The 27,076-nt window shown below is 36.3% G+C and overlaps 1 protein-coding gene and 1 long non-coding RNA gene across 6 annotated transcripts in view; both read left to right on the top strand.

Moving 5' to 3' along the window:
• The window catches only part of LOC120775464 (syntaxin-binding protein 5), a 73,738-nt gene extending 52,609 nt beyond the window's left edge, over positions 1 to 21,129 (top strand). For 4 of the 5 annotated variants that reach the window (XM_040105653.1, XM_040105652.1, XM_040105651.1 and 1 more), the window contains exons 16-24: positions 13,906 to 14,022; positions 14,907 to 15,029; positions 15,094 to 15,207; positions 15,570 to 15,857; positions 16,050 to 16,158; positions 16,317 to 16,403; positions 20,354 to 20,449; positions 20,506 to 20,630; positions 20,726 to 21,129. In XM_040105653.1, the coding sequence (XP_039961587.1) occupies positions 13,906 to 14,022; positions 14,907 to 15,029; positions 15,094 to 15,207; positions 15,570 to 15,857; positions 16,050 to 16,158; positions 16,317 to 16,403; positions 20,354 to 20,449; positions 20,506 to 20,630; positions 20,726 to 20,982 (1,316 nt within the window). In that variant the 3' untranslated portion in view covers positions 20,983 to 21,129. Of the gene's footprint in view, positions 1 to 7,733; positions 8,089 to 13,905; positions 14,023 to 14,906; positions 15,030 to 15,093; positions 15,208 to 15,569; positions 15,858 to 16,049; positions 16,159 to 16,316; positions 16,404 to 20,353; positions 20,450 to 20,505; positions 20,631 to 20,725 lie in introns of all 5 variants that reach the window. The other variant, XM_040105654.1, reaches the window with a different exon arrangement.
• Positions 21,130 to 25,124: 3,995 nt separating this feature from the next.
• Positions 25,125 to 25,496, top strand: LOC120775439. Its single transcript, XR_005705331.1, has 2 exons — positions 25,125 to 25,167; positions 25,218 to 25,496. It is a non-coding gene; the product is annotated as an uncharacterized LOC120775439 (long non-coding RNA).
• Positions 25,497 to 27,076: the final 1,580 nt, after the last annotated feature.

The raw sequence follows: 27,076 nt of genomic DNA, 5'->3' as shown, positions 1-27,076 counted from the left end.
GCCACATAAAAGTAATCATTATGTTTAGTATACGCTTGTCTTTCGGAAGTACATAAATTTTTCAACATTAAATTTTGGAATCAAATTTCTGGTGCCTAAGCGTTCAGAATATTGGAAAAGGCTTTCGGGGATAATTATTTGTCGCGAGCAAGTGTTTTTGATTGGTACAAATTATTCAAAGAGAGTCAAGAACGCGTTCAAAACCGCTACAAACATTAGCTGTTGATCAACACGTCAATAAAATAAGGAATTTTGTGCTTGAGAGTCGGTGGTTGACAGTCAGAGATCTTAATGGCATCGTTGGAATATCGGAAGGATCACTGAAAACCATTTTGAAAGATCATTTGAACCCAGAAAAGTGAAAGCACCATTGGTTCTAAAATCACTCAAGTTTTTGTCACGTTAACGTCTTTGAAATAATACTCTCCGACTACCAGGATGTCATGAAGCGTATTATTGCTGGCGATGAGTCTTGAATCTATGCATGCGATCTGGAATCAGACCATCAAACGGCCGAATATCGTGGCAAAGGTGAGCCGAATTCGAAAAAACCACGTCAAAGCAGATCAAAAATCAAGGTTATTTTGACAGTTTTCTTCGATTATTGAGGTGTGGTGCACTCCGAATTCCTTCCGACATATTTGAGAGTATTGCGCCGTTTGCTATTTGTAAAAAGAGGACGGGATTATGGGCCGACATGTCTTGGTTTTTCCTCCTCGATAATGCACCGTCGCATACTGCGCTGATTCTTCGTAAGTTTTCCGCCTAATTTTCAAGCAATATCGTGCCACAACCACCGTATTCGCCTGATTTAGCTTTTTTTTGGCTATTCAGCAAACTCAAACGACCGCTCCAGGGAAACCTCAATTGAAGATATTAAACGTGAATCGTTTCTCGTATTGAAGGCTACTCCGGAAATTGACTTTAACAAGTGTATTGGCGCCAAAGGGAATCACTTTGAGAGGGACGACATATATTTTGAAGAATATAACATTGTATGTGTGAACTAGTGTAGCATATTGCTACATTGCTGGCAACGCATGGGTGGCCTATCTTCCTGATAATAAACGCTGCTAAGCTACCCAAAGCGTTTTAATAGAATATATATCTCTGATAGCTTAGTTAAAGAGCAATAAAACGGTTTCGGATCCATGGAATTTGGAAATAGAAATACATGAAATACTCTACATTCCGCCGGTTGTATTTTGCCAAGTTTCTGAAAGTGCGATTGTAAAGAGAGAGAGTCCTTTGATAACCCCTACAACGTTACTTAGACCCCACTTACCTAAGAGTAGAAGCTTTCTGTTCGCAATCAAAACTATCCCAAAGTAATTTTCTATTTCTATAAAATTAAACGATATTAAACAGCTGTCAGATATCACAGGTACTTAACTTTGCTTTATTTTCCTTTTTATCAAATGTGAAATCACGAGAATTTTTATTTACATTCAACATCATTTGTAGGTAGGTAGAGTGGTTTTCTGACGACGAGCCTAGGCCTTTTGTGGATCTATTGTTAAACCACAGGGACTAAAATACCCTCACTCGCAGTTACCCTCTCTGAAAAACCCAGTGCTTCTGATGATGTTATATAAAAGATTTTATTTATGCAACCTCGGATACATCGTCAATAAACCCTAGACCGGTAGTTGCGATTCTTTTCTTATACAAAGCCTTGCATTCATAAAGAAGATAGAGATTCTTCTATCTGCTGACCGCATCGACAATTATCATTGTATGGTGTTCCCAGTACAGGGATGATCGGCATGGACTTTATGACTGCTTGTTGAGCAAGTAAGGGATTGACTCCACCGAGACTCAGCTCTTTTTTACAACATGTTTGTCGTTTAAATATCCACAAGGACATATGAATTCCTTCTTTTTCGGGTTCTAGTTGTGGGATGGTGCCTGCTCTGGCTAGTCTATCTATTTCATCAGGGATATCACTATGTCTGAGACCCATCGAATGTTTATTGTGAAATAAGATGTTAGATTCACCAAAAGATTTTGGCATTATATCACTATCTTTGATGAAACTCTAAAGGGGTTTAGTGATTTCAAAGCCGCTTAGCTATCTGCATATATGTATATATTTCGTAAGACTTTCTTTAATTGCTGTGATTTCCGTTTGGGAGACGCTGGTCTGGTCTGGTAATTGGAAGCAGATTTTGTTATCTAATTTTGCTGAAAAGAAACCACTTCCTACGTGAATATCTGGACCTATTTCTTTAAACTCTTCTCTGAAATGCAATATTGGGGACCGAATATAAGTTTAATACTACAGGATTTCGAAATTCGTGATATTGGATGGAAAAGGGAGCTCAATTAGTATCTTAAACTACAGACGACTAATAGCAAGGATTCCTTCAGTAACTCAGCTTATCATGACATAGGTGAAATATTGCCATTAAAACTGTTTTAACGGCAGGATAGATTGACTAGTTTAAAGAAGCCAGACGTAAATATACATATTCCATTACTTCTGTAGAATTTCATTGATATTTTTAAATTAAATTTAAAATTCCGATTTATTGTATATGGTAGTGTTTTCGCTAGGTTTATTGAAGAAAAAGTTACGCCATTGTCACCTTGGGAAGTAGTTGAAACAATTCAGATACAAGAAAATAAAATATGTGTAAAAATTCAATAAAACCATTTCAGTTGGTAATAGTTTTAATTAGTACTAAAACTCGGTAAATGGCAACTACTCTTTTACGTTTTTGCTTCCGTTCTACAGAACCAACCAATTAAAGCACAGTTCGAAAATAAGTAAATGGAATGCAAACTACTTTTGGCATTTAGGTTGCGGAAACTCTTTGCTATTTACAATTTCGATTCTGTACAATTGATTTTTTCAAAACAAACGATTCTTCAATGATTGAACGAATGACACACAGAAGCGCTTAGCACTTCCTACGAAGAACAAATGATCATTCTGTAATGACGATATACTCATTACTTCATTATATCAAATCATCGAATCATTGGAAAAAACTTGGGCTCTCTTGTATTTTCTTGTCTTTTCTTGTGTTTAGTCGTTTTTTTGTTTGATAAACGAGAGCATAGAGAGATCGTTGGATGATAAAATAGTCAAATAAAAACTTAATTAGTTCAGTTTTTTCCTTAAACAATAAAAAAAAATTAAATTTACTGAATTCGCTCAACCAAACTGGTCTCTGAACAGACTTTCGTCATTGTTTATATTTGATTTTATGCAATATGCGAATTAGCTTTTAATTATCTTGATATGTCAACCCATCTGCGTCATTCAGACATCATCAATGTTTGCCACAGTTGTTGTCTGGCGACTATCATGGTATCTCTTTTAAAGTATTGAAACATGTCATATACAAGTGGGAACGTGGTTAAATCAAAACTGTTTGTAGAGTGGTTTTCTGGGCTATGTATTAATCATACTGTTGATCACTGATAACAATACTATAGCTACAATAATGTATTACATAAAACTACTTTCTAAAACATGTTTTAAAGAATTTAACATTGCCTTATGTGACTAGTATTAGTTAGTTATTACCCTGATGACCTCTTTCAAAATTAAAAAAAAAAACAAGAAAAAACGTTAACTTCGGCTGCACCGAAGCTAATATACCCTTCACAGGTACATTTCTTTTAATAACTACATATGTGTTTAAGTAAATCTAAAGACCTAACCGGCCAGTGGTTTTCATCCAAAGGAAAACATTTTACTAGTTCTTTTTAGCCAGGTACAACATTGAGGTTATTTAATAAAGAAAATGGATCTTTTATATGTTTATAGTTATTTAAAATTTTAAAAAGATTTATTATTAACGTAAACTTAATGGAAAAAATTATAACAATTATATATTAGTATATATATATATTTACAGTTTGCTTTATAAAAACACAGAGCAGAGGAGGTTACATTATTTCTATGAACAATAACTCATACCAAATTTCGTGAAGATATATCGTCAAATGAGGAAGTTTCCCATGCAAGCATTTGATTCCGAGCATTCAGTTTGTATGGCAGCTATATGCTATAGTTAACCGATCTGAACAATTTCTTCGGAGATTACATTGTTGCCTTAGAAAATAATCTAACCCAAATTTCGTGAAGATACATTGTCAAATTTGAAGAACTTGATTCCGATCGTTCAGTTGTGGCAGCTATAGTGGTGCAATATCGGCAGTTCCAACAAATGAGCAGCTTTGAAGACAAAGTGACGATTATAAAATTTCAAAACGATACATTAAAAACTGAGGGACTAGTTCGTATATACTATACAGACAGACAGACAGACGGAAATGGCAAAATCAACTCAACGTACTGATCATTTAAATACAGTGGCTCACAGCTTATTTTATGCAGAACTTTACAGAGTCCTAACACCAAAATTGAATGTTATATAAAATAAAATTAAATGCTATTTTATTCATATGTAAATTAGTTATTTTTAAATAGGAATTCAATTGTATTATTTACATATATTTAAACATAAATTTGATATTTAGTGTGGTAGCCTTTGGCTTTAATCACATCATTCAGTCTTTTTGGCATCGAATCTACCAATTTTTGAGTGGTTTCTGGAGGAATTTCGTTCCACTCTTCTACAAGGGTTATTTTCAACTGCTCCTTGCTAGATATTTGATGTTTTCTAATGTTATTATCCGAAAGCGCCCATAAATTCTCTATCACGTTCATATCAGGACTCTGTGCTGGCGGCGCCATTAAGTGTGGACAGTTCCAAATTAGCCAAGACTGCACAACTACCGACTTGTGTTTGGGGTCATTATCCTGATAAAAACGGAAGTTATGTCGTATTCCCAATTTTTCGGCGCTTTGGAGCAAATTGTTTTTCAATATGTCCAGGTATACAGACTTATTCATCGTTTCTTCAATAAAAATCAAATTTCCAACGATAGCTGCGGACATACAGGCCCAAACCATGACGCTTCCTCCACCATGCTTTACCGTAGCTTTAAGATTTTGCTTTTGGAGCTCGGTATTTGGTTTTCGCCAGACATAGCTCATTCCATCTGAACCAAAAATATTAAATTTTGACTCGTCTGCTATTCCAGAAGCCCGGTGTTTTGGTTACATGATCCTTGGCGAAGGTGATTCTACTTAGCTGATTTTCTTTGCTTATAAATGGCTTCTTTCTAGCAATTTGACCATGCAAATCACGTTGACGGTAGCATTAAAAATTTTCTTGGGAGCAGTTCTGCCTTTATTTTCGATCCGATTTTCATGAATGAAGCGCTCAATAATTTTTTGGACAGTCGATGCATTTAAATTGACTACTTCAGCAATTTTTCGCTGCGACATTTCACGTTTAAAGTGATGAATTACAAGCTCGCGCTGCTCAATCGTTGTGCGACGACCCATTTCGTAAAAACACGATTATTGACACTTTCACATGCGCGATAAAATTAATTATTAACGAATAACAATTCCAGGAACACTGTCGCGCACATAGAAATGCAAAAAAAGAACAATAAAAAGAAGAGAAAAAGAAAAGAATTGCGTGCATAAAATAAGCTGTGAGCATAATTCTGTTACTTTGTTTGCTTTTTATCATCTGGCAGTGAGGGAGTTGAGTTTTTTCCTTTCTTTTTTGTTTAACCCTTTTGCAACACATATGTCTTAAAATCTGCATTGAAAATTTTACCGTTTTCATTTTATTTTTTTTGTTACAGCACTTTAAACACATAAATTCATAGTGCATGAAATAAGCTGTGAGGCACTGTATATACTTTATAGGGTCTCCGACGCTTCCTTCTGGGTGTTACAAACTTCGTGACAAACTTCATATACCCTGTTCAGGGTATAAAAATTAAACTAAAGTCAGCTTTCGTGCAGAATTGTTCCCTTCCTTGTACTTATCTTGTCGAATAAAATCGTTTATTATGCACTTTTACCGATTAATTAAATTTTTTTTATGGCTCATCAAGACAAAAAATGTCTTTGAATTATGCCAATTATTGTTATTGACATTTTGAGCATTTTGATATTACGCTTGGTCGAAATAGAACCATTGTCACTTCTACAAATCGCTGTGCTATTTCGAATATGTAAAAGCATATTAACTTGGCTACCAATTAGGCTTTTACAATTCGTTCTGGCACAGGGGTAATGATGGAATAAAGATTGTGTTTCGCAGTGTGTTTTACTTATACATTATGTATATATTGAGATATCTGTCTTTCGCAACGTTACGCTAGCACTTGTAACATCTAAGCCTACCTCCCATATACCAGCATGATAGTCTAATGGAATCGATTTGTACGATGTTCTAATATAATTAATGGAAATTCATGATCGAGCCTTTTTTACAACATCAACTAATTCCTCCTTAGAGTAAAACTGCCGGCCATATTCGAAAACTTTGCGAGCCAATAGCTACAATACAAAAAATTTGTTGTCTATACGTATTCAAGCAAAACAAAAAAAAAAAAACAGAAAATAGCAAAAGCCTCACGATAGTGTCTTTTTTTCGCATGATTTCATTACCATACAAAGTTGAGAAAATTAGAAAACAATATAGTAGCTGCAAGTTAATAATGACATTTTTAACAAAGATTTTCAGATTTTTTTATTTCCGAATGGTTTTGACCTCAAAACCAAAAACCTCTTACCAGCCTTATTTTCATCGTGACGCTATCTACCGAAAGGCATCGCTTTGATGATTTGATTTTGAAAATATATTCCTTATGGGAACATGATTTTGAACAGTTAGTTAGTGTAGCAGCTATATGTTATAGCGGTCGAATATCTGCGGTTCCGACAAATAAGAAGCTTGGGAAGAAAAAAACGTGAATAAAACTTCAGATCGATATCTCAAAAACTAAAGAACTAGTTCTCGCATATACAGACATATGGACATGGCTAAATCGACTCAGCTCGTCATGTTGATCATTTATATACATGCAAATATACACATATTTTATAGACTTAATTCTGGGTGTTACTAATATCGGAAAACTTAATGTAACCCTGTTCATGGTTTAAAGAAAATTAAACTACCATAACTCAAAATTCATAATATAAAATCAAATAAAATTCGAGTTAAAATTTTTTAAATTGGATGTGATGCGGGTTGTCTCTTGCCTACTGACTCTTCTGAGGATTACTTCACAAACATACTTCTTTATTAGTGTGCGATATTTACTTGTAATTAAACTGGTTAATATTTAATCGAAAGTCGGCAATTACCAATTTGATATGTTGCAATGAAATATTTGTGTTTATAGCTATAATTAGATTTGTTACGTTTTTAATTTCAAAAATGTGTGTAATTGTTTGTAAGGCAATGCTTCTGAGGAGCTTTGTGTTTTGGAACAATGCATTGAATATAAGAATCTTGTAATTACGCCTTCAAATAAAATTGCTTTTCTGTCTTCAAAGTGACAAAGTTAGGATTTTTACGTTTGGCAATGTTTTGATGAAATAGACGAACATTTTTTTCAAGTTTACATAAGTTATTTATTATTTAGAAAAAATATAAACATCAAAAGTTTTTCATCAAGATAATAAAATGTTCATTAGTATTCAGGTTGAGCAATCGAAATAAGTGTAGGGATTTTTCTCTTTTCAATATGTTTATTTTTTCATAATTATTTATATGGTATAAATTCGTTACGAGTATATTACATTTTTTAACTCTTATGTTTTGCATCAATTCAAAATGTATCTTAAATAAAGGCCAGCCCATTGTCATATCCATTTATTGTTACCTTCATATTTACCCCAGATAAACGGAGCAGCTGCATCTGTAGCCGGAACTTCGGCATCGTGTCCATCGAGTTATGGTAGCAAAATTGTTGTTTCAGGTAGTTCAAGTGAACGCCGTGCTAACGATGCCTCTGAAGCGGGACCAATCAGTAATATTGATGGCTCATGTGGTGGTGATGTGATTGGCAATACTGTCGCTTCCAAATCATCTATTCACGAACAATTACCATCATCATTACCTGCTGAAAATACTGAAGCAGCTGTTACACAGAGTTGCAGCGAAGTTGGAGCCTCTGCACAACCATCACTTCAGCAACCTGTTCAGCAACAAGTATCAATTCAATCTGAAACTTTAAGAAAGTCAAGATCGCAAGGTGGGACATCTTAAATTGCCTTTTACCATTCACAAATCATACAACTAAAAATAATCGAGGTTGTGGCACCAACCAACTAACTAATTCAAGGATATATTATAACACTTAAGAAACTATTTATTGCACCGCATTTTACTCATCTTTAATTCATTTTGCTAAATACTCTGTGTCATGTAACATGTATACATATGTATATGTATATATTCGCTTTGAAATTGAGTTGAATATCCTCAATGTTTTAAATGTTAAACACACATAAGTTTGAATTGTTATTCAAAGGCTCCGGAACTTTTGGCCGTTCAAGTAGGGAGTTTCAAATTAGATTGCACCCTAATTTGAAATTATCATAAGGATAAAATGTTAATGGCCTCTTTCGTACAAATTGGTAAAAGAGGGTTCAAGTTCGGGTATACAAACAATTTATACTCTTGCAATTTGCAAAATTCAAAAGCGGTAATTTTTAGGTGTTAACAAGTCTTTATGCTAAAAAATGTACATATTGTTCGATGACAACGTTAATTATTCGACGAAATTATTAGATTACAATAATATTATTGGATGAAGGTTTGAGCAGATAGTATTTAGTTTTAGCATTAACTTTGCAACACCATTAGACTCTAATATAATAACGATAATCATTATGTGTACATAGTACATAAGGTTTATACGTACATACAAGTTTATACGTTAACTTAATTTTGCTAAAGTCGTAAATCGGTCAATATGCATACCATGGTAAAAAGTCAACTGGAAGTGTAAAAAAGTAGTGCAAGGTATGTACATACAAGGTCTGTCGCAAAAGAAACAGAACTTTTTAAATATAACTGTTTCTGGCGGCGCCACCTATTGGTGGGTATATAAAATAAAAAGTTTGATCTCTTGTTGACATTTCGTAAAAATTTAAAGACAATTGGATAACTATAATCGATGTTATCGATCAAAAAGTGACAGCAGCTTTTGGTCATCGGTCGTAAAATGCAAAGAGCAAATATTAAATTTTGTTTTAAACTTGGGAAAACGTTTACTGAAACATTTCAAATTATGAAAAAAGTTTATGGTGATCAGTGCCTATCCCGTAGTAATGTGCATGAGTGGTTTAAGCGATTCCAAGAAGGTCGTGAGGACCTCTGTGACGTTTAGAAGTCGGTCGTCTTCAGAAGTCAAAAATAAAGACAATGCTGATTTGTTTTTACGATTCCGAGGGTATTGTACACCGAGAGTTCGTCCCACCTGGCCAAACGATTAATGCTGCGTTTTACCTTGGTGTTATGAAGCGTCTTTTGTCACGCATTCGTCGTGCTCGACCACAATACCGTGAGGCAGGGTCCTGGCGCCTGTTGCACGATAATGCGCCGTGTCATCGGTCGACGCTTGTCACTGATTTTTTGACAAAAAACTCCATATTAACCATTAATCACTCAGCCTACTCACCTGATCTGGCACCCTGTGATTTTTACCCATTTGGAAAACTTCATTTGCCCATGAAAGGACACTGGTTTCAGGACATTTCAGCTATCCAAAAGGCGACGACCGATATTGTCAAGAGCATTCCGAAAAATGACCTTAAACACTCATTTGAAATGCTAATTGACCGGGCTAAACGCTGTATCGAAGCACAAGGAAACTAATTTGAATAAAAAAATATAACTTTTGAAAAATACTAATTTTTTGTTGTTTTTTAACAATCCTGTTTCTTTTGCGACAGACCTTGTATATGGGGTCTGGGAGAAGTATGAACGTAATGTACTGTAACCAGGGTTGCAAATTTTTTATTCCAAAAATGTTTGGATTAAAAATGAAAACCATAAATTTTAGATTCCTGATATTGGGGTAAAAAAATTCTCAATATTCCCGATGTTGAGGTTAAAAATTGGATTTTCAGTTTTTAATCCAGGTGTTGGAAATAAACATTAAATTTTAATATTTTAATCCAAGTTGTTTGGGATTAAAAAATGAAAACATTGTTTTTTGATGAAGTATACAAGATGTTAATTCTAAAACAAATTATATTTTAATTCATAATTATATGTGTGGGATTAAAAAGATCAGGTTTTTAGGATTAAAATGTTTTTATATTTTATATTATGAATTGTTTTTTGTTTTATATTTTTAATCCCGATTTGTTCGATATCTTCGATGTGGCATTAGTTTTTTATGTTTTTAAACAAAAAAATCTCTGTAAATGTCATAGAAATATACCCAGGGTTTAAAGCTAGAGTGGTCACCACTTCAAAAAAAAAAAAAACATAGTTTTGAGAAACACACATTTTAAGTTTTGCAAACAATTTATGCAAAGCTTGTAGCAGCTGCTAGCTATCCGCTTTCATGCTTTTGTTCATTTATTGTATCGATTACATTCATTGCTTTGAAATTTATGTAAGTACTTTTCACATAGTCTTTCTTTGAGGCTACGTGATTCTCAATTAATTTCACGCTTTGGTATTTTAGTAGTACACCGATTCTCCGTATAATTGTTCGCTTAAGAGTATTTTGTGGGAGTAGTGTCCGATTTCGACCACCTGCATTACCAACCTCCTAAGGGTACCGAGGAGTACGTATACCACCTTTCATCAAGATATATCAACTTTTAGTTAAGCTATCGCTGATACAGATTTCTGAATGGTCGCACAGACTGGTATCCGGAACTCAACTTCAATGTTTCTTCATCTGAATCATATCGGTATATACATATGTACATCACGATTAGTCTTAGATGTTACAAATAACTGTCAGTTGAAAAAATTATCATACTCTGCAACATATTGCGAAAGTATAAATAGATAGCACGGAAATCTTGAAACATAGACGTTAGCAAAAGTATTAGATTATTAAGTTTCAATTTTAATTTTTTTAGACTACCAACTATAGAAAACGGTGAGCATAAATAATACCTAATTACGATGTTATATATACTCCTAATTCTATTTTACACTGTCTTTGAAAATAAAACAATCTTAAATTTTTTCGAAATAATGGAAAAAAGTCTTGCGGTATTTTTATTGAATTTTTTTTTGTATTGAAATTGAAATGATTTTTTGATGACTCATGCCCAGCTCTTGACCGATGCTACGGCTGCTCTCTGCCGGTCTCTTTCGCCCAATTCAGCGATTTTACCACAATTTTCGACGACAGGCCTTCCGGGGCGGGTCCATAAACTGCACAAATTTTATTGGCGGCTTGAGATGCATTTTTTCCTTTATTGTAGTAGTACTGTAAAATATGCCGTATTTTCTCTTTGTTTTGCTCCATGTTTGCGACGCTATAACTCACGAACGACTTAAAAGAAACGACAATCAATCACACACGTGTTAGCGTATGAGAAGAGCTTTCCAAAAAGGTATAGCATGACCCGATGCGACGAATAAAACTTGAACTACGCGCACCTATTATGTTCATATCGCAAATTTAGAAGAATTTCATCTAAGGGAATGATCAATTTCTTTTTATACAGTTTTTTCTGGAACCAATCTACCGAGTAGAAACAGATTAGGTGCACACGGTTCTCTGAAGCGTTTGATTAAGTGTGTCACTCATTACTTTTTTAACATTCATTCTGCAGTGGATTTCTTCTTGCATGAAATATCTCAAAGTGGAAAACTTAAAAATACATTTTAGGATGCGATCGAGTTCAAAAGTACTCCAAGCTCAACAAATTTCAGTTCTGGTCTCCTTTTTATAAATAATATATCAACTGGCTTTTGACTACCTAAATAACAATGTTTACTCGCGTAAAGTTGATTTAATGCCTCTAACTTTAATAAAATGTAAATTTTGTCGATTTTGGTTTTTGAATTAGATTCCGTGTTGAAGTCAAATTTATTTAGATAGGCTAAAATCTGTTATATTTTTTTTCTTCTTTATCGGGATTCTCTTTACAAGCTTCCTCCTTATACTAGTCCTCTACTTTTTAGACTTCGTACAGGTGCCAGTTGTAGGTAAACGCTTGACCAAATTCAATCTATACAATCGTTCTGAAGTTGAATTTAGTTCTTAGAGTATCTAGACACTTTTACCCACTAGTAAAACTGATTTGAATATACTTAGATGATAAACAAGAAAGGAGACGGCAATTATTTCAAATTGAATTTAATTATCAACTAATGATTTTATTTCCTTAACTGAACATTTTTGATATCGATACATAGAATACTACAAGGTTTGAAAAAGTCTTTGGCCTAACAATTTCGCCTAATTTTGTGTTCAAAGTACAATCGATTCCATAACTAACATTAATACTGTTCATTGTTTGGTTTATCATGTTCGAAGTAGTCGATACAAATAACTCTATGACACCCCAAAAAAGAAAAACAAATACGGGCGAGAACCTTTTTTGTTGTCTTTTTGAGAGCTTTTGAGGATTTTCACCGGTCTACGGTCAGAGTATCAGTCGGTTTTAGTTTTATAATGGTGATTTTATGCCTCATCTATCGCCAGAAATCGGCGCAGAAACTCACGGACATTTGAATAGTGATCGTGACATCACCTCTTGTCAATCAAATCCCAAATTTCGTTAGAGATGTGTAATATAATACATATTACGAACATTATATATATATTTTTAATTTATTCTTACAACGCGGTCACTTCTGATCGAACAAAACTTCGAAGATATAAGCGCTTGTGTTAACCCACTTTTGTAGAGTTTGACAAAATAAAAAACATCGCTACAATTAGTGTGCATATAGTCCCTATGTACGAGGGTTTGCTTTTATATTTCTGAATTTGAGATCAAAAACCAATATTACCCATCGATAATCGCTTTATTGTTTTTCAAAATATACTCCTTTAAGATCTATATACTTTGCATGCTTTTGAACCAATGTCGAAAAACTTTTGACACTCTGATTGAAGTATGTCCAAAACCCCTCTTCAGGTGTCGAAAAACGTTGACTTCTTAGTTTCATTTTTACGTATGGTGTTTGGAGTGCTCGAAATGCAGTTCTTACAGTCGAAGTGTAAGAGTTCGCATTGCCGTGGTGAAAAGTGATCCGTTTTCTGCGGTTATTTTTTCCGATCTCTAGAAAGACAAGTGGCTAACAAGTAGTTGTGTACCACTTAGAATTTACTGTGTTGTTATAGTGGCTTGGTTGCCACATAAAAAATGTAAGATTTGCTAGGAAGTGCTTAGTACTTTTGTTGGATTCGGCTCATCTTGAAACACTCAAACAGTCGAAAGCTCTCTACTTTCGGGTTCATATGTGTAATTCCACGATTCATGATCTTTCATGATGATTAAGACGTGTTTCGAAGCACCGCTTTTTGCAGTCAAATGTTCATGCAATATTGAATGTTTCCTGGTCTCACTCATGCCTATAATTGTCTCTCTATCACGATAGATCTCGTGACGATTCCCAAATAGTTTCCGGGTGAACAACTAATTCACAAAACTCGTCTTGTTGTGATCTACGACTGCAATTTGATGGCGCTTCATCGCCAAAAATTGAATTAGGTTCATCGATGAACTGTTGCTGCGTTAATCCACGTCGAAAGTTGTAAAAAATACTCGAGAGAAAATGTTCGCAATTTAATTTCAGTTTTTGACCGAGGTGAATATTTTAAGTAACTGTAAACAACCCAAATAGAGCTTGAGTTCTGAGTATGTACTTATAACAGCACAAACGTCAAACTTTACGAAACAGTTGAGAGTTGCCAGATTCCGAAATATAAGAAGCAACCTAAGTACTATGTATAATTTTTTTTTGTATTATTGTTAGAGTAACGATATTTTCACACCAATAGTTATAAGCAAAATACATACTACACTAAAATTTTATAATGTATGTAAGGAAATTGTTAACGTCAAATTATGTTTCGCAGATAAATTGGACGGCTCATTTTCCAGATCCAGATCATCATCTATGTCCAGCATTGATATGTCTTCCTCTGAATCTGTTACTAGTTTAGCTTTTATTGAAAGTTATGGAAAGAAAAGTGGTATGTAATTTTTCTTATTTTAATATAAATTACACTTATGTCCGAACGTCAAGATAAAATATGTCTCAGTTCATAGACATTTTAAAGAAAAATGAGGATTTAATATATGTGTTATGTTACGCCAAACAAAAGATGAACTAATATAAACAATATCAAAAAATTAAATATCCAACTTTTCAATATGTTTTCTACATTTTGAACAGTTTCTGAACACTTTAATGTTATAGGGTAACACCTTACCATAAGTTTACTAAAACTGTTTTCCATTAGGGCATTTCGTTTATTGGACATTTGCCATTTTCATTATGTCAAATTTACAGTTAAGCAACTTTTGATAAGTTTTTCGAAATTTTTTGTCAATTAGTGAAATAAATAAAATTTTACTTTTCAATCAATTGTGTTTGACAGTTTGTTGAATTGGATAGTTTTACTCCGTACTGTGGAAGCACATGTCATTGATTGTTCTATAGTCTATAGTTCTATAGTCAACTTATAGCGCAATTCAGTAAGCAGTCTCTAGTCACTATTTGAGACATTTTGAAGTAAAGTCTGAATTTGTCACAAAATGTTGTCTCAAATTTGTCACCTGATTGTCAGCAGTGCACAAATCTAAAATGAACTCTTGTTTGCCATTTTGAGTATAATGACAATTCACTTACAGAGATCATAATAGATATTAATCGATTGTTTGTTTTTTATATTTTTTAAGCAACTAAAACAACTCAACTCACAAAAATTGTCTCTAATTTAAAATCTCAAATTTAGAGACTTGTAACTGTTTCACAGTACAGAATTCCGGTATTAGCCTCTTTAAGTCTTACACTTATTTTAACTGTATATGCCTTTTATGGTTTACTAAGGTAAATATAAATTTTAATTAACAGATAATTTAACACTCGTTCCTACACTTTGGATCGGAACTAGTTTCGGTTCTATTTTAACTCTTCTGATATCTTTACCTGAGAGAGAATCACGGAAAACGCAACCTGTGTTAGTGACAATTAACGGTAAGTTAGTCTTGCACATTTAATATAACTTTTATGAATTGATATCATATTAAATTTCTTGAAGGAGGCCCACTGGTGCGATTAAAGGGTTCAATTACATCAATGTCATTTTTAGACTCATTTGGTTCTTTAATTCCTTATTCGTTTGAAGCTTGGCGTGATGATGGAAAAAAGGACCGTAAGTATTAGTTGTAGTAGTAGGGGTTTAATAATTACTTTTTTTAAATAAAAAAATCTTGGGCACGGAATAGATTAATTACTTATCTCTACCCTACTTCAAAAATGTAGAAAATCGTGTTTCGATTTGCTTGCGTATTCACACATTTTATCTCCAAATGATTCTTTTGTTTGAAACGGTTGCAATTTTACGCGAACAACACGAAAACCCTTATTAAAATCGGTTTCATCTTCATTCTCCGCTATGTGGAGCCGGAGCAGAACGCAACCAAAATTTCGTTTGATTTTTCGACGTAGGATATTTATAATACTATATTAAATACATAATACACCTTCATTCAAATCTACTTATATATTTTCAAGGAACCCCAACAAAAAGTAGTAGTAAAACGAGCCCAACTTTTACACCAACAACTGCCAACACAATATCAAGTATTCCGGGTGGAAATAGCAGCAGCGGTAACGCCAGCAGTAGCGGTATAAGCGGAAGCCTTAGCACTGGGCTAGATTCTTTAACAGATAGACAATATATAGTAATCACAAGTGAAAAGCAAACAAAAGTCTTCGATATTGCAAATCAAAGTTGTATTTATCGCATTAATTTATCAGAAATGGATTTTGCAGTCAAAGCGGAAACTATTTCAATGAAAGGTAATCGTAAAGTTTCAATTACTTTAATTACATTTTGAAAAGTTTTTATATTTCTTTGTATACTAAAATTTAAATTACAATTTTAGCACTTTATTAAAAAAAACTGATTTGTTTTAAATTCATTAAATATTTACATTTACTTTGATTATTTTTATTTTGAATTATCATTTACAATTTAATATATTTTTCCAGATGGTTCGTGCTTAGCGACGTATCTATCCAATGGACATTTGATGGTTCATAGTCTTCCTAGTCTAAGATTACTAATGGATACCGATTTTTTACCCTTGATGGAATTAAGGTATATACATATGTGTATATTTATTTATGTACTATTAATATTACCGTGTAATACTCGAAGCGGAAAATAATATTTCTAAAAAATAGTTTATTCAATACACATATTACGTCTAAACAGTAAATTTAATCACAATCACATCTTTGTCATGTCTTGTCTAGTTTTCAAACAAAGTGCAAGCAAGGAATTGTGGATCCAATGCTGTCTATTTGGGGTCAGCAAATTATTGTACACGAAGACACAACTCGGTAAGTAATGGAAAAACTCATTTTTAATTAAACATGAAATATAAATCTTTTATTCCTCTGATAACACATCCTAATAGTTCCTTAGGCCTGAATATTGTCCTTCTTCTTAACAATCTTAGAGACTCTCCTTTTGCGAATTATAGGTCAAAGGCCAGGAAATTTAATTCCCGATATTACCATTGCTAGTGGTGGTCTGATAAATAGCATCAGACCATCTGCCTATAATTAACTCGATCGAGAAACCTTCCGATTTTGTTTCTGTAGACAACCGTACCTTCGTTAACTTTAGCAAAGCTAATTGGGTCGGCTTCACAGAATTTACTGAGAACACCTTCAACGCTTTACCCATTCTGACGGAAGTATCCGTTGGCAAACGTCGATTCCGCAAGGTGATCGTAGCAGCTACCGCTCGCTTCATCCCGGCTGGAAGATTTGTAGAACTCCGCCCAAATTTCCCAGCCGAAGCAGCCGTTTGAGCAAATGAGCGCGACGCCTTACGCCATGCCGATCCCGGGGATGCCCGAATAAGGGATCTCAATTTGGAGATTCGGCGATTGGTAAACGGACGAAATGCATAGAGCACCGGAAGTCCTGCAACCTTTCCACCGTTGTGAGTAAGCTTTGGTCTACTGTCAACGCTTAGTCTAACCCGAAGAGACACTATGACCGAACTGAAGTTCAATTCAATGGTCATGCCTCTTCGGACCCGAAGAAATGCGCTTTAGCCGGCAATTTACACTACACCCTTCAAAGGACAAAACCAAGCGATGTGTTACCCGACAAAAGACTGCGCACCAATTACTTTCAACTATGAGGAGGTTCAGAATGCCATAAACAAATCGAAATCATCTAAATCCATTGGCCCTGGTGGAATTAACGTGCTTATACTAAAGCATCTAGGCTCGACGGGAGTAAGCTACCTCAGCAAGGTCCTCAACCTGGCGCTGACCACTCTTCAAATACCCCAGGTGTGGAAAGTCGGAAGAGTGGTCTCACTACTGAAACATGGGAAACCCGCCAACAAAGAGGACTCTGCTATCATCCGATAACTCTCCTCTCCCCAGTAGTGAAGACACTTGAGGCCTTGCCACTCTCGATCTTCACTCACCACCTGAGCCTAGCCAACCACCAGCATGGATTCCGAAAAGTGCACAGTACCACCACAACACTTAGCGTTATAAACGCCGAGATAGTTCGTGGCCTCAACCAGAATCCACCCTGTGTGAGAACGAAAGCTCTTGACACAGTCAACCACACAACGCTACTGCAGGACATCGAATAAGCTACGCTCCCCCCAGGACTGAAGAGATGGACTATGAATTACCTGAGCGATTGTCAATCATCCGTACTGTTTCGAGAAGAAAATCTAAACTGAGAAGAATTAAACAGGGGATTCCGCAGGGAGGTGTCCCCTCCCCGCTACTGTTTAACTTCTACATCTCGAAATTCCCACAGCCACCAGAGGGAGTTTCCATAACCACGTACGCTGATTATTGCACGATATGTGTTTAAAAGTAAACAGCTCTCTCCGACCTTTCTCGCTTCTTCTCTGCACGGAACCTAATACTCTCCCCCACCAAATTCACAGCGACCATATTGCAGCCGATGGCGTCAAGACTCCGACTGTCAATAACCCTAAGATTTTAGGTGTAACTTTTGATAGTCTATGCTCCTTCACTTTTCATACGACCGCGATTATCGCCAAGATACAGAGTCGCAACAAAATCCTCAAGTCGCTAGCTGGCAGCACATGGGGAAAAGACAAAGAAACATTGTTGGCAACTTATAAGGCAATTGGCCTGACGGTCCTCAACTACGCCACATAAATATGGTCGCATGGATGCAGTGGAACGCAGATGAAGAAGTTACAGACCTACGACACTTAAGGAGCATAATGAACTCCTCTCCAAGCAGTTCATTTTGGGATGTTTTCGCGAAAATCACCCCTGGAGCCACCTGCTTGGAGCGGAACCGCCTCCTAAGGACAGCAAGTGGTTTTTCCTCAATTACGGCGACGACTTTGAACAATACGGCGACCGGACTTCGGACAAGTACTGACTGTCATTCACGGCGGAGCTATCAATACCTTTACCGACTCTCTGCCAGTGAATGGCGTTCTTGGAGTTAAATCACCCCCATTGCATACGAAGAGCTCGAGTTACCGTGAGAAACGAGAGTGACCCTTGCGCAGCTTACTTCTGGATATTGTAGCAGGTTAAACTCCTACTTGTCCAGAATAGACCAGGACATGCGTGTAATGCAATGTAAAGTCTCCTCATGACACTGGCCACCTCTTTGCATGCCCGCCAACCCCACTCATCTAACACCCTTTCCCTTTGGTCCGACCCGTCGAAACAGCACGTTTCTTGCGCTTCCCAACAGATGACGTCTGGGTGATACGGACTTCATGACAAATTTAACATATCCTGCTGCTTTTTTTTCTCGACAAATATCATTTTAATAACCGCTACGTTTCATAAGCATCCATGCAAAACATTTTCTATACAAAATATATTTTCTATCGAGTCTTTATTTACCAGAGTCAATAATAAAATTAATTTATTTTCTTAGGTAATTGTCACGAGGTATAGTTGAGCTCAAGATTTTATGACGTTCATATCCTCATACACTCCATGTTATTATATTAGGTTGTCGAATATCTCCTTTCCGCCTTTTTGTCTTTTGCATTTCGCGGCTATGTATAAAGCGCTACAGACCTCGTATCTGGAAATACTATACTTCTTTGAAAGGTCTTGACATTACCTACAAAACGACGCTATGCATGATTAGTTTGGATATTGCTTTCAACAGTTATAGACGTGTAAACACGGAGTTCACCAACGCCGAAATTCGCGCTATTTTAAAGTTTTCCTTCGTTAAAGGCAAATCCGCTAGAGAAACGTTCCGTGAGATTAATGGTGTTTTGGGGGATGCTATTCTATCACTTCGAACTGCGGAGAAATGGTTTCGACGATTCAGAGCGGGTGAAAACGACACCATGCCTGCCGGCGGAAGATCTGTGAGTACGAATACCGATCAAATCATGGAAAACATCGAGTTTGACCGGGATCTGTGACATCGCCCATTTAAACCATCTGCAGACGGCTGGATACACAAAAATCTTGATGTTTGGATGTCGCAAGATTTGACGCAAAAAAACCTTCTGAACCGAATCAACGCCTGCGATATGCTGCTGAAACGGATGGTGACTGGTGACGAAAAATGGATCACATACGACAATATCAAGTAAAATCGGTCTTGGTCGAAGCCGGTAAATCGTCGCAAACAGTGGCCAAACCGGGATTGACGGCCAGGAAAGTTTTGCTGTGTGTTTGGTGAGCCATATGGCCAGACGCTTAATTCTATCATCTACTGCGAACAACTGGACCACTTGCAGTAGGCGATCGACCAGAAGTGTACAGAATTGGCCAACAGGAAGGTTATAGTGTTTCACCAGGACAACGTCAGACCACACATTTCGTTGATGACTCGTCAGAAGCTACGGGAGCTCGAATGGGAGGTTTTGTCGCATCCACCATATAGACCGGACATAGCGCCAAGTGATTACCACCTGTTCTTGTCCATGGCGAACGCCCTTGTTAGTGTAAAGTTGAACTCAAAATAGACTTGTGAAAAGTGGCTGTCCGAGTTCTTCGCTTACAAGGAGGGGGCTTCTACGAGGGGGATATTATAAAATTGCCGTCTAGATGGAAACAGATTATCGAACGAAACTGCGCATACTTGAACTAAATCCGATCACTGTAACACTTCTTATAAAGCATTGAATAAAGAGCAAAAGAGCGGAAGGGAGATATTTGACAACCTTATATAAAATTTTGATTTCTTAATTATATACAGAAAATATGTTTTATTCTGATAAAGATAAACCAATTACTTAATTATTAATTAATTTAAAATAATTTATTGACATAATAAATTTTTTATTACAGAATTTCAAAGATATTTTGCTTTAGTCACAAAGGGCATGGATTGTACATGGCAACACCCACCGAAGTTCAGAAATTCACAATATCATCAGAATTCTGGTAAAATCACATAATTTTTCTCAATAAAATGTGCTTGATTGTTAATATAATTTCAGTCAATTTATTTTGGAGATGATGGGTGAATTATACACGTCACATGAAATGCCTGAGCAACCAAAGGAGAGCTTTTTTAAAGGCTTATTTGGAGGAGGAGCGAAAAGTTTGGATAGAGAAGAACTTTGTAAGTGTAGTCTAATTAATCATGAAAATGTTATAATATATAATATTTTTTACCCCTGTTTATCCTTTTAATTTGATCGGTAATTTCTGTTTTAGTTGGCGAACAAAGTGGGAAAGCAAATAGATCAGTTGCCAAACATATACCAGGTCCGAATTTGGATCAATTAGGACAGCGAGCTTCTACTGCAGCCTCTGAGATAAGTAGAGCGCATCAGTTGGCAATGGAAAGAGGCGAGAAGCTTAACTTACTGGAGGAGAGGGCGGAACGTATGGCCAACACAGCTCAAGACTTCAGTGGAACAGCACATCAATTAATGCTTAAATATAAAGATAAAAAATGGTATCAGTTGTAAAAATCTATTTTAAGATCTAATTCTACCACAGTTATTGTAATATTGCTTTTATAACACTTTCTACTACATCAAGTACACTTATTTAATTTCTGTTTTCAAATAGTAATGTTATTTATAAACTGTTTTTAATAAAAATTTAGACAAACATTTGCTTTTGTCAATTGAATACTGCTATTTCAGATGCCATATTCGAACAATGTTCCAAGAAAAATATCCTTTTCATTTATCGCAATATGGTGAAAGGTTTTGGATTTTTGGTGAATTCGGGTGTTTCATATTTTTGCTCATGCGCTGCTCCGGCTAAAATACTTTATATGATATTTGCTAACTGTTCACGTTAGTTATGAAGTCAACGACACAAAATTGACCCGTTTTGTAACTGTTGTAATGATATAATCATTTCTTCGAGAAATTAAGTGTTTAGTTTGCAAGACAAAATAAAAAATAAGGGATTAATTTTCTAACTGTATAACTGCACTGTTATCGCCCACGATCGATCCGAACGTGTAGATCTGCGACTACGAGATCATTTGGCTAAGAAAGTAAGAAGTCCTCCGAGCTACTTGCTCTTAGCAAAGTCAATCTCACTGCAGTTGTAGTATTTGTGGTAAGCTAAAAAAGAGTCGTCGTTTAGCTTGCCGCTAAACATAACTCTATCGCGTAATGATAAAAATTTATGAAATCTGCTCCTTATCGGATTACATTAAACTCAGTTTTTGAAAAAGGTCTCTATGTAAGTACATCTGTGATTATTACATTCTGATTACATTTTTGATGCTCTAGAGTTCTGCAATTCCGTTACAATTTTTACTTTTCAGCTATGGAAATTAAAATATCTATGGGCAGCTGAGCGACGTTATTCCGTAGAATAAATATTGCTCTTTAAATTATATTATATAGAAGTTAACTAAATCCATATCCCATTATAGCACATATAGTTCGTGGTTCTATGTACTTCGACAATCATCGCTCACGCGGACGGCGCCAAAGATCCTGCGAAGGACCTTTCTCTGGAATGCTGCAAGTGCTTTGTCGCCATCGAACATCTTTCTGCACCATAAAATAGGACGGAAATAATGAGAGAGTTACAGAGCGTAATTTTGGTTCTTAAATGCCTACCAAGCCCTAGTAACACCTGTTGGCAAGAGTTATTCTGCGCTTGATCTCCAGGCTTAGGTTATTGGTGGAATTTATGTTGGTTCCGAGATATACAAAGGCCTTAATTTTTTTCAAATTTATGGCTGTCAACAGTGACTTAGTTCCCAAGACGAGAGGAATCTTTGTATGTGTCCTCCAGGTAATTTGTCTTGCCCTCGTTCACTACAAGACCAACCTCTTTCGCTTCTTTTTCTAGGCTTGAAAAGTCTGCAATTATGGCTCTGTTGTTAAGGCGTGTGATGTCAATATCATCTGCGTACCCCAGTAGCATTGTACTTTTAGAGTAGATAGTGTCACTGCGGTTCAGATTAGCGGCAAAGTCTTACTTTTGAAATTATATTGAAAAATATGAAAGAGAGAGAATCACCACGTCTAAAAGTTCGTTTGGCGTATCGAACGTCTCATAGAGATGCTTCCCGATTTTAATGCTGATGGTTGTGCTCAACGTCATTCTGTATAGCCGAATGAATTTCGAAGGGATACCAAATTTAGACATTGTGTCGAATAGGCAGCTCCTATCAGTGCTGTCGAATGCGGCTTTTGAATTGACAAAAAGCTGATAGATGTCTATCTGGTTGTCAAGAGTCTTCTCTATGATTTGACCTATTATGAAAATATCGTCTATGGTGGCCAGGTTTATACCTGGTTTCCCACATTAATAAGGTCCGATCAGTTTATTCATGGTAATGGGCTTAAGTCTTCATAATAAAAATACTAATTCTGATGGATAGGGTCGAGTACACTGGTATTCCAATCATTACACATGTACTCCGACCAAATCACGCTTAGTAGCTGAAACATGCGCCTTTCCAGTGCCTCGATACCGCCTTTAAATATCATTTTTGTCATAGTAATATTAACCGGAGGATGGAGCCATGTGTAGAAGTTCACGTAAGTGAGGAAAGTTCTCTGATTGCCATTCACTTGGGAGTGGCCAGAAAAGATTCTTTTACATATGGCTCAAACAGCTCACGACTTCCGGTCTTTGACCAAGTAACCTCTGCTTAGCCAGAAAACATTCGTTTGAAGACAAGCTAAAGTGAGAAGGCGAAACATCCCCTCCACAGGGTTGTGCGCTGGGTTTATAACCCGTAAAAAACACTACCAAGGATAAGAAGAAAACAGCCTCGGATGAGATACCCGCGCCCCGACGGAAGAGAAGGACGATGTGAACAAAGATGCCTTCTACGAGCACTTGGAGCGTACCTATGAGAGCTGCCCCCGCCACCATGTCAAAATCGTGATTGGTGACTTTAACGACAGGGTGGGCAAGGAAAGTATCTTTGGCGCAACAGTCGGTAAATTCAGTCTCCTCAAGGAAGCATCCCCAAATGATTTGAGGCTAATCGACTCCAGCATAGAAAAATTCACCAAGTTACCTGGCTGTCTCCAAATCGAAAAGTCAACAACCCGATCGATCATGTTGTGATACACGGAAGAGACATCTCCAATGTTATAGACATGCGAACGCTCTGAGGTCCTAACATCGACTCGGACATCTATCTTGTTGCAGCCAAGATACGCACCCGTCTCTGTGTGGTAAAAAAACGCACGTCAACAAACACAAGGAAGGTTCGACGTCGAGAAGCTGCAATCTCAACAGGCAGCCGAACGGTTTTCTTCTCGGCTTGCACTCCTGCTTTCTGAGAGTACTCATCAGCAACTCGGTATAAGGAAGCTGTAGGACGGAATTCCAAGCTCCTTACGTACAGCAGAGAGAAAACAGACTTCGCAACGTTACGATGGACCACAATACGTGTGGGATGGGATAGATACCGAGAGTTGAAGAGGGAATCGAGACGCATTTGCAGACATAAAAAGAGAGAAGCCGAAATGCGTGAGTATGAAGAGCTTGACAAGCTGACTGACAGGGGTAATGCTCGAAAATTCTACGAAAAGACGCGGCGACTAACAGAAGGTCCTTAGACCGGAGCATACTCTTGTAGAACCCTAGGAGGTGATCTAGTAACCGATACCCAGAGCATACTAAAATTATGGAGGGAACACTTCTCCACCCTGCTGAATGGCAGTGAAAGTATAACGCCAGATGAAGGCGAACCCGATTCCTCAATCGGTGATGATGAGGCAGACGTTTTATTGCCCGACCATGAAGAAGTTCGAATAGCAATTACCTGGCTAAAGAACAACAAAGCGGCGGGGGCCGATGGGTTGCCGGCCGAGCTATTCAAACACGATGGCGAAGAACTAATAAGGAGCATGCATCAGCTTCTTTGTAAAATATGGTCGGACGAAAGCATGCCCAACGATTGGAATTTAAGTGTGCTCTGCCCAACCCACAAAAAGCAAGACCCCACAATCTGTGCCAAATACCTTTGGATAATCTCCTAAACATCGCAAATAAGGTTCTATAGAGCGTATTGTGTGAAAGATAAAAACCCAAAGTCAACAGACTGGAGTCGAATCGTTACATCCGTGAACATATCATTTGTCACATAAAAGCCTGTGTTTCGTATGACATACGTGATCGTAACGCTTCTATCGTAATCTGGTATGATGACATACGTGAACGAGTACCCTGCAAGACGGAGGTAACAGATTGCACAAACAGATTGAAACATTTTCAGCTGTTCACTAACGCTGTTCCATTTTCTGGAATTTTCAATTGAATGGGAGAATACGTGAGTAAGATCCCTGCCAACCATGAGCGGGTAAAAAACCAGGGATCGAATCGTTACATCCGTGCACGGATCGGCAAAAATACGAAAGAAAATTACGTGATACGTTAATCGTATGCGGTGATTGGCATTATGACATACGATTGCAAACGGATCATAATGTATTTTCAATTCACAATAGTTTTTAAATTCCACATTGCTTTGCATCGTATTTTTAGGTCACAATAGATGTGGAACTGTCAAAACTGTTGCGAAATTTTCAATAAACTAACAAAAGCTAATTAAATATCAAAATGGATCCAACTTTCTTTTATTATTTGAGCTCTAGTGAAAGTGATGGGGCTAAAAAAAATAGTGCGGAGATAGCTAAGAGATCGTAGCAATAGCGTAGGTATAAAAAAAACAAATTATGAATCCTCAATAACAAAATTTTCTTTGTAGATGAATGGCTGAACAAAGCATTGGAATCTTAAAAAGACGGTGGACAATTTTAGGATATGGCAAGAGAGGAAGGAATTACTCCACAAAAGTGGAAGATTTGCTAACGTTTGTGAGGCATTACATAACATTTGCATAAAATATGCAATAAGTTAAGACCCTTAAAAAAGCGATTCTTAACACACACAAGAAATGAACACCGGGGTAGCGAACCTCTTCACCGCAATCGACCAAACGATAAGAGATCAAATAAAGTATTCTTTAATAAATTTAATTCAAAAATGTATGTGCATGTCCTTAACCTTGTAAATAATTTTATTTTTATTGTCAACTAAAATACAAAAATTTTGTTCATATAAATAATTTTTTTTTTGTAATTTTTAATGAGATATTCCATTCATTGGTTTCTTGTTTATGTTCTTTATTACTAAAAATTATAGAACACTTAAAATTTAAAAAAATTTTGCTCACATTTCCATAAATTTGCCTATTACGATTGGTAGTTCGCGTTCGAACGACGATTCAAACGAACGGATACGTTTATATACTCGTTCACGTATGTCGTCATGCCAGATTACGATAGAAGCGCTACGATCACGTATTTCATAATACGAAATACAGGCTTTTACGTGACGAGTGATACGTTCACGGATGTAACGATTCGACCGCAGGTACAATCTTTTATAAGAGTGTACAGCTGCTGGCGAATACTGATGATATGGATACCATTGTCCTCAACATCCGCGCCGTTAGTTCTGCTTTCTCCACAGGTGCTATTTTGGACTGAGTAGGCAATTGAGAAGTAAAGTCCTCTCTCGACGAACAAAAACCAAACACTACAAGTCACTCATTATTTCCGTCCTGCTATATGGTGCAGAGGCATGAACGATAACGACATCTGATGAGTCGACGTTACGAGTTTTCGAGAGAAAGGTTCTGCGAAAGATTTATGGTCCTTTGCGCGTTGGTCACGGTGAATATCGCATTCGATGGAACGATGAGCTGTATGAGATATACGACGACATTGACATAGTTCAGCGAATTAAAAGACAGCGGCTACGCTTGCTAGGTCATGTTGTCCGAATGGACGAAAAAACTCCAGCTCTGAAAGTATTCGACGCAGTATCCGTCGGGGGAAGCAAGGGAAGAGGAAGACCTCCACTGCGTTGGAAAAACCAGGTGGAGGAGGACCTGCTTTCGTTTGGAATCTGCAATTTGCGTCACGTTGCGAAAAGAAAAACGATTGACGATTGATTGATCTGAAGTTGAATTGTTTTAATTTCAATTCAACTGAGTGGAGTTGAAAACTGTAATACATGCACGTATGCAGGAATAAAATGTATTCGTAATGTATAACTGCTAATATTCTCTGGTGATAGATTGGTTTGAAGTATTTGCAGGCATTGTCTATAAGAGAGCAGTAGCCCAGATTATAATTAAAAAAAAAATGTTTTGCTAGCTCTCGAGTAGAGTATTTTGGAAATCATGATCATCACGATAACTTTAAATGAAATTTTTAAAGCTTTTCTAGAAAAAAATTCCATAGGCCGTCAGTTTTCTTATTTAAAAAAGCGTTATCTATTAATAAAACTATTTTTTTATGATTACCCCATGGAGTTTCGGTTGAAATTGAATCAACACTAAAAGCTATTACTTTTAATACTATAATTATTTTTAAATTTATGTCTAGTTGAAACCTAATTTAATGATGTTGTGTTTTTACATTTATAAACTAAAATAATTTACTTAGAAGAAACATATAAAATTGTAATGGTTCATGTCTCGTACACCTCAATCGCTTTATACCACTCTATGTACATTTCATGTAAATAGTTTCCAATCATAAATACTTTCTTAAGCTC

This window comes from Bactrocera tryoni, chromosome 4, assembly GCF_016617805.1.
Source record: "Bactrocera tryoni isolate S06 chromosome 4, CSIRO_BtryS06_freeze2, whole genome shotgun sequence".
NCBI classification, from domain to species: Eukaryota; Metazoa; Arthropoda; class Insecta; order Diptera; family Tephritidae; genus Bactrocera; species Bactrocera tryoni.
Note: the sequence above shows the minus strand (reverse complement) of the source record. Positions and strands in the feature narration are given on the sequence as shown.